Below are 8,222 nucleotides of genomic sequence, written 5' to 3'. Positions count from 1 at the left end.
TGATTGCAACAAGCATCATAAAGAAAAAAGCTCAGGAGATCTCAAATTGGGGGATCATTACAAGACTGGGCCAGGCGAGGAGGGGTGGTCATTCAGCAGACTTCTAAGAAAATCCCATCTAAGCCCAGAGGTGAAGGACAAATCAGAAGTGACCGGGTAAGGAGTGGAGGAAAGGAGGTTTGAGTAGGGTGACATGATTGTGCAAAGGTCCTGAGGCCCGTGGCGGGAGCAGTGAACAAGGAGGAGTGTGGGGACATTTAAAACTCCAGGAGGAATTCAGGATTCCTCTCCAGCGACAGTTTTCATCTCTGGACTTCTGACTCCTTGGAAGGTTTATTTCCCCTGCCACACAGATTGTCCCTTGGTGAAGTCGTTGAATCTGTCTGAGACTCTATTTGCTTCCTCAGATGTAAAATGGGTCAGTAGTAATCTACCACATGGGCTCACGGGATGATCTTTGTAGACTGCAGAGTGCCCCACAAACGTTAGGTGCGGTTAGGTTAACGGCTCTTCTTACCGATGGCCCGGCAGAGGGGAAGACAGATAAAGAGACTTACCCAGGGTCACGCAGCCACCAGGCCAGGACTTTGCGGGGGCAGAAGGCAGGGGGAGCTTGCCCTGGTGGCCCTCTTTTACAGGCTGGTCTGGAGGGGCTACAGGAGACCACTGGGATCCGAAGACTTCTGGTCCCTTGGGAGAGAAAACTCCTCGGAAGAACTCGTCTCCCAGTTGGAAAGGCAGTGGGCGAGGAACCGCAGTGCGGCCCAGCGGTGAGTGTGTGGAAGCCGGGCGGTCAGCGTGGTGCTCGGTGCTTGGTCAGCAAAACCCTGAGTCACTCGGCTCCAAATAGGGCCCCGGCCCTACTCTGGGCTCCGCCTCCAGTCCCCTTCCTGATCTCACGAAGCAGGAACTGGTCAGGCTCAAGGTGCATTTCCTCCCAGAGTGCTTTGTGGGTTCCCCAAGAACGCCAACAAAGTGGGGGCTCCTCCAGGCCCCCAGAAGGGAGCTCGAATGGTGGGATGGTGGGCAGGATACAGAAGGAATATTTTAAGACTCGGGGTGGAGAGTTGGGTGGTGGGCCACACATGCTGCCCATTACTCACTCACCTGAGTGATTAGTCTCCTGGCCCTCGGTTTTCTTATCTGTTCAATGGGGATGGCCCATAGCTTGTGGGAGATAAAAAAAAAATGAATTTAGAAAAGAACATCGCAGATGCCTCGAAAATGGTAAAAGCTCAAGTAATATCAGTTACCCAGAGGATTTCAAGCTCTTTCTAGTCCTGTCCACTCTGCCTCACTCCTGCCCTCTCTGGCGTCTCTAGAAACTTCTATGAGGAATGAGTTTAGGGGCCCTCGTTCTAGAGAAATGAGCTGTTAACATTAATTTAACCTGGGGTTAGGTGCAGCCTTGCCATTAAGTAGTCGATGACCTTGGAGAAGTTGCTTGACCTCATTGGAACCTTGGTGTTTCGGGGGAATGGTTAAAAGTAACTTAGCTCTGTGGAGAGGGTTACAAGGTTCCCCTGCATGCTCTAGGATTTTGTGGTGGTGACTGTAGATTGTTGAATTCTATATATTAGAAGAAGCAAGAGAAAGACAGAAAGTGAAATACAGACTATTGTCCTACACGGCTGAGAAGGCGGGTCTACCCTTAGGCATGGTTGGATCCAGGGACTTGCGTGGTGTCCAAAATCTTTCCCTCCATCTCTCAGCTCACCTGGTACCTGTATATTGATGTCTTCATAAAGCCTGTCCCATAACATGCCAGTTCAGCAATTCTCGCAGAATAAGAGTGCCTCTCTCTCTCCTAGCATCCATGTAGAAAAATCCCAAGGAAGGCCTCTGATTGGTTGGCTCAAGTCATGTGCCTCTCAGGGGCCACTCCCATGGGTGGGGGACTGGCTGCACAGGGAAGGATAGGGCTGCCTCACAAAGGAAGGGGGTTTGTTTTTCCAAAAGGGGTGAGTAATATGAGCAAATTAAAACAGCAGCGCTCTCTCTCACCACAGGCATATCTTTTTGAACTTCCTCTCCGCTCTTAAATTACTTCTGAGTAGCAGAATTCATTCACAGGGAGGTTTCTCACCCACTTGTTCCCAGTTCTGGCCTCCCCTGCTGGCATGAGGAAGAAAGTCACCCAATATTGGAATCAGCGGATAGAAACATTCTCCAGGATGGTTTAAGAATCCACAAACAGTGGACAGAAAGAAAGGAGGAAGGCGGGGGTGTATGAAGGTCCAGCTCAGTCATATACGGAGCTGACTGATTACACACGGAGAGAACTTTGGTTTTGTTCCTGAAATATTTTGCAATTTTGGGGGGAGGGGAGGGGATGTCATCCTGAGAGGTCGCAGACCGGCCAGCCACCTGCCGGCCAAGTCGGATTCCCAGTGTATACTCGGCCCACATGGTGTGACGTTGCTCTTGTTCTTTGGGGTTCCTTGTTTTTTTGTTTTGGGTTTTTTTTTTTTTTTTACTAAGTTGCCAACGTTTGAAACGTTGGAGATGTCACATAAAGATCTGGAATTCTGATCTCTTTTGAAGCACACGGGCAGTGCTGGGTCACGGCCCCGCACAGCAACGGGAGAGTGGATCCAGGTGGTGGCCGCCCCATCAGACAAGGCACAGGCTCTTCATTTTGCCACAGTCTCCGCCACTCTCTCTCTTGTGTCCCCCATTCACACCCAGTCTCTCTCCACACACCCCACTGCACCTTGTGGTCCCATGCGAGACCTCGTTTTGCAGATGGATACTGAGGCTCAGAGGAGAGGGGACAGAGCAGGCACTTGAAACTTGGTTTCCTGGCTCCAAGGCCAGGTTCAGTCCGCCAAACCAAGTTACCTGCTTCCTCCTCTCTCCGTGCCTCCTTCCCTCCCTCCTTCCCTCTCTCCCTCCCTCCCTCCCTTCCTTCCTTATTCCTTCTTTCCTTCCACAAATCTTTATAACATTATGCACCAGGCACTCCTGTCAGGCGCTTCACATACATCACACCTAATCTGTTTTCTCCCACTCACTTAGCAAGTATTTATTGAGTACCTACTACATTCAGGAGCCGGACTAAGTGCTGGGGCAAATACACGCAAGAACTTTCCCCTCTTGTTCTAATAGGACAAACAGGTACAGGGAAGAGTTGGAGAGAGAGCGAGTGTGGCTGTGAAGTCGATGAATTAAACAATGGGATCCAATGGGGAAGAGTGGTCAGGGATGGCCTCTATGAGGAGGTGACATCCTTTTGGCATTTGAGACCCAAATACCAAAATATTTGTGACTGGCAGGCCATGCCTAGCTCAGTGAGAGAGGCCAAGCCACAGCCCTCCAAGATGCCAAAGCAAACAACAAGCCAGGCCAGGAACGAGGGACAACGCCTTCACCTTGTCAGTAAGGGTCTGGCCACCAGTGCTTGCCAAGGGATTTTTTTCTTTTTGCTGGGGGTGTGAGGGCCACAGAGGCACTATGTAAATTGTGAATTGAGACATGGGCTCAAATATCTGTTCTTTCTTTGCTGTGTGACCTTGGGTAGCTGTCACCACCTCTCTGAGCCTCAGTCTCATCCTGGGTAAAGTGGGAGCCTATGATACCCACTAGGCAAGGAGGTTGAAAGGAGTCAGTGTGCTCATTTGTGTAAAGATATAAAGCAAGGGCCCCCAACCCCCGGGCCGTGGACTAGTGCAGGAACCGGGCTGCACAGCAGGAGGGGAGCAGTAGGTAGGCGAGCGAAGTTTCTCTGTATCTGCAGCCGCTCCCCAGCGCCAGCATCACCGCCTCAGCTCCGCCTCAGATCCTCAGGCATTAGATTCTCATAGGAGCTCAGGTCCCTGCTGTAAAGGACAGACTGATCCCAGTGCCTGGTCCAGGTCCCAGCTCTTAAATGGACCTTGAAATTTATGATAACCCCCTAGGTTGTCAGAATTGGAAGGGACACAGAGAGTGGGACCAACCACATCCTTTCACACATGAGGACACAGAGGCACAGAGAGGGAAGCAATCAGCCCGAGGCCACACTGCAACGGGTGGTCAGCAGCTGCCTCTGCTGTGTGACCGAGGACACAGGAAGGGTCCTCTGGCTTCCCTGCTCCTCATCGTCCCTCACCCTAGCTCTCGTTGTGGCCCCCGGTTATGACTAAGGGCCTAGGATCTTATTGGGTCAAGGCTGCCTGAGCTCTGGTCTGGACAGCAGCAGGATTCTAAACCCACTCTAAACTGGCTCTGAACCAGCTCTAGACCACCCGACGCTGGCTGCTGTGGAAGAAGGGAGGGCTGCACCCCGGATCAGAAAGTGCCTGAAGGCAGACCTGGGGTCCAATCCCAGTTCTTTTGCTTCTCAGCTGTGTGTCCTTGGACAAAGTCACCCTCTCGGCCTTCATTTCCTCATCTGTGACATGGGGATGACACCTGGCTTGCCAGACCGGTGGCTTATAAACCGTGCATTTATCTCTCACAGTTCTGAGGCTGCAAGTCCTACATCAAGGCACTGGCAGCTTTGGTGTCTGGTGAGGGCCCGCTTCCTGGTTCATAGATGCTCATCTTCTTGTCGTGTCCTCACGTGGAGAAGGGTCGAGGCAGCTCTCTGGGGTGTCTTTTATAAGGTCACTCGTCCCATTTAGGAATGCTCCATCCTCATGACCTAATCACCTCCCAAAGGCCCTAGCTCCTGACACCATTACATTAGGGGTTAGGATTTCAACATAGGAATTTGGGGGGCGGGGGGCACAACATTCAGGCTATTGCAGGGGCCCAGAGCCAATGTCTCCTGTCCCCTTAGGCACACCAAGGCAACAGCGTGTAAAAGGAAAGGACTCGGTGACGGGGAGGCCTCTGAGACTGAGATATTCCTACAGCAAAAAGGGAGCATGAGAGGCCCACTGCTCAGGGCCATCTGGCAGGTGTTCTGGTCCACCTTCCTCCTGGGGACCCTCAGCCTCGTCATCAGTGACGCCTTCAGGTTCACTGTTCCTAAGCTCCTCAGGTAGGTCCAGGCCTTGGGTGCCTTGCTAAGGTTGGTGGTCCCTTAATGGGTGTCTTTCCAAGGCTGGGGATGGGGAGTTCAGCTCACCTGCCTCTGTCTACACCTCTGGTGCTCAGGGCACTGGAGACTGGGCAAAAGAATACTGAGGAAGGACAAAAACAAACGAGAAAGCGTCTGACCTCCGGGAGGGAAAAAGTGAACTCTAACCTGACTGTATCGGTTAGCTTTCACTGTGTAACAAACAGCCCCAAAGCGAGGGGCTTAACACCACTTATTTACTTAGGATAATGTGGGTCGCAATTCGGGCTGAGCTCGGCTGGGCGGCTCTCCCTTTCTTGGCTGAGTTCCCTCATGTGTCTGGGGTTCACTCGTGTGTCTGTGGGGTCGGCTGGGGACTGGCTGGTCCTAGATGGTCTCAGCTTGGACAGCACGTCTCTGCTCCCCGTGGTTTCTTATCCTCCAAAAGGCTAGTTCCAGCTTGTTCACATGGCCGCTTGGCAGCGTTCTGAGACGTCAAGCAAAAGCTGCATTTTCCCTTGAGGCCTGGGCTCGGGACTGACACAGTTTTTCCCTGCAGTGTGTTTTGTTGGCCAAAGCTGGTTGCACAGTCAGCACAGTCAGATTCAAGGGGCGGCATGTTAGTTTGCTCAGGCTGCCACAGCAAAGCACTCCAGACTGGGTGGCTTGAACGACAGGAATTTGTTTGCTCACAGTTCTGGAGGCTGGGTGTCTGAGATCGAGGTGTGGGCAGGCTTGGTTTCTCCCAAGGCCTCTTTCTTTGGCTTGCAGACAGCCGCTTACTTGCTGTGTCCTCACATGATTTGTCCAGGTGTCTCCTTGTCTGTCCCAAATTCCTCTTCTTACTAGGACACCAGTCATCTTGGATTAAGGCCCCACCCTAATGGCCTCATTTTAACGTATGTGTCTCCAAACACAGCTGCATTCTGAAGTTCTGGGGGTTTGGGACTTTAATATATGAATTGCACGGGGACACAATTCAGCCCGTAACAGGTGGGAATGAAAACACCACCTTTGGATCGATGAGCTGCAAGGCCCATTGGAAATGAGCGTGGACAGGGCGGAAAACAATTGTAACCATTTTTGCAAAACAATTTTTAAAAAAAATCTGCCACACCGTCTGTTCCTCCAGACCTGGACGGGCCTGGGCAGAGGCAGCTCCCATGGGTGCTTTCTCTCACTGGCTGCACCTTCTCCTTCCCTCTCCCACAAGCCTTTTTCTGGAGTTTATTGGTGACCCCAAGACCCCGGGCTGGAAGGGCTACCTCCTCGCGGTGCTGATGTTCCTCACCGCCTGCCTGCAAACGCTATTCGAGCAGCAGCACATGTACAGGCTCAAGGTGCTGCAGATGAGGCTGCGAACAGCCATCACCGGCCTCGTGTACAGAAAGGTGAGCCTCAGCCTTTCCCTTCTCTCCATCCCGCCCCGATGTGCGTGCACATGGTCCAGCCGGGAAGGGTTAGTTACATCACTGAACTGTTAATATCGTCGTGTCTGAAAACATGCTCATTTGTTACTTCATTCATAGCTGCTTGCTCTACACTCTCACCTCCTTGGTTATTTCCGTAAGACCCTGGGTGATCTGACCCTGGGACTTCTCCAACCTCATCGTGTCACATACCTCTTCCTCTCTTGCTCTCCCTGCTCTAGCCACAAACACGCCAAGGACCCTCCCACCACAGGGCCTTTGCACTTGCTTTCTCCACTGCCTGGACACCCTTTCCACAACATCTCCTGTAAATAACTGCCACTCATCCCCCACGAGGATGAAGGGCTCGCCTTCGGGCTGTGTGGAAACCAGATAAAGGCAGACCGTCAGCTATGTTGCCCAGCAACACTACTTATGGTACAAATGTCCCCTGACCCATTGGTAAATTACATCTGGGCTGGAAGTCCTGCCAGAGAGCTAGGAATGGCTGGTGGCAAGCCATAGCTCTGAGCTGCTCTCTGTGCAGTAACTCTTGTCCCTTTGGGGAACCCTGGAAGTAGAACCCATGAGACTAATGCTATGAAAGACATTGGCTCCTGTGGGGTCTGGAGCATCCAAGCCAGGGTCATTCTGTCTCGTGTGAATCTCCTTTTCTCACATCTGAGCTGTGTCACCTGGGGGCAAAGGGGGGCAAATGGGACAGCTCTTCAATGAGCATGCGGGTGGCTCCCAATGCTGCCCTGCCTACTGTGTTTCAGACCCACGTCCCCTGAGCATGCTGGAGCTGTGTATGTGTGGCCCATGCAGTCTCGTGGGTCCACACGTTGAGCTGAGGCTGACAGGAAGATGGCCTGAGGGCACCGCTCCCCCTCCTGCCCCCCACTGTCCCCCCGCCCTGCCCCATCGGGGAAGCCTTCATCTCCTGATGAGGTCAGACCCCACTCTGCTCTCTGGGCTGCTTCTTATTTTCTGCATCTGGTGCTTTGACATCTAGGGGCTTTACTGACCCTGGAGGGACTGTCCCTCCCCGGCTAGCCAATTTCTAGAGATGGCAAATGACTCACCTGAGAGCATACCTTTCAGACGCAAACCAGCCAATCCAGAGCCCGTCCCCCAACCCCTCCTTTATGGGGTTCTCCCACTCTGGGCTACTGTCCCCTGCCTTAATCACCTCTCTACTAGGGACTTCGCCCCAGAGCCTGCTGGAATGGCGGAAACATGCCAGTCCAAACCTGCTCACCCTGCCCGACTCTCCTTCCTGTGAAAACCACAGTATGGTCTCCCGTCCACCTCTCCCTCCCCTCCCTCTGCCCAATGCTGGTGCTTCCCCGATTGGCCCCCCACCACATGCAGTGGCCCCCCGCTTGAGGCCCATGAGTAGAAAAGCTTTCTTGTCAATAACGACCACCTCCTGATCTGTGGGCCTCGCTGGACCTGAATGATAGTAAAACCTGTCTTTTGAAACAGGTCTTCATGGCACTCGTAATTACCATCACATAATTACCATCACAGAGCGAACTTCTGGAGTCTTTATTTTTGTTCCCCTCTGTCTTCACTCCCAGGAGAGTGACCTTGCCCCTCCCCCCCTCCGCCCCCCACGTCGTTGGCGGCTGTATTCCCAGTGCTCAGTCTGGGTCAGCAAGAGCTCGAGAAAAGAGCTGAAGATTTTTTGGAGGATTTCTGCACTCAGATTCCTTCACTCCCCAGCTCCTTCCCTCACACACTCGGCGGAGGGAAGATTGCAAGCAGAACTTAGCATTCAACAGGCTGGAAGGGGTCCGCTATGACCCCAGAGTTAGGGCAGGTTT

General features: G+C 52.8%; 1 protein-coding gene across 1 annotated transcript in view; it reads left to right on the top strand.

The window, feature by feature from the left end:
* ABCC6 (ATP binding cassette subfamily C member 6) overlaps nucleotides 1-8,222 on the top strand; it is a 49,205-nt gene that overhangs the window by 8,322 nt on the left and 32,661 nt on the right. The window contains exons 8-10 of the mRNA XM_011358430.1: nucleotides 4,763-4,966; nucleotides 6,198-6,415; nucleotides 7,597-7,691. Coding sequence (XP_011356732.1) covers nucleotides 4,763-4,966; nucleotides 6,198-6,415; nucleotides 7,597-7,691 — 517 coding nt within the window. The remainder of the gene's footprint in view (nucleotides 1-4,762; nucleotides 4,967-6,197; nucleotides 6,416-7,596; nucleotides 7,692-8,222) is intronic.

This window comes from Pteropus vampyrus, unplaced genomic scaffold (genome assembly GCF_000151845.1).
Source record: "Pteropus vampyrus isolate Shadow unplaced genomic scaffold, Pvam_2.0 Scaffold40, whole genome shotgun sequence".
NCBI classification, from domain to species: Eukaryota; Metazoa; Chordata; class Mammalia; order Chiroptera; family Pteropodidae; genus Pteropus; species Pteropus vampyrus.
This window is presented reverse-complemented; position numbering and strand designations above follow the sequence as displayed.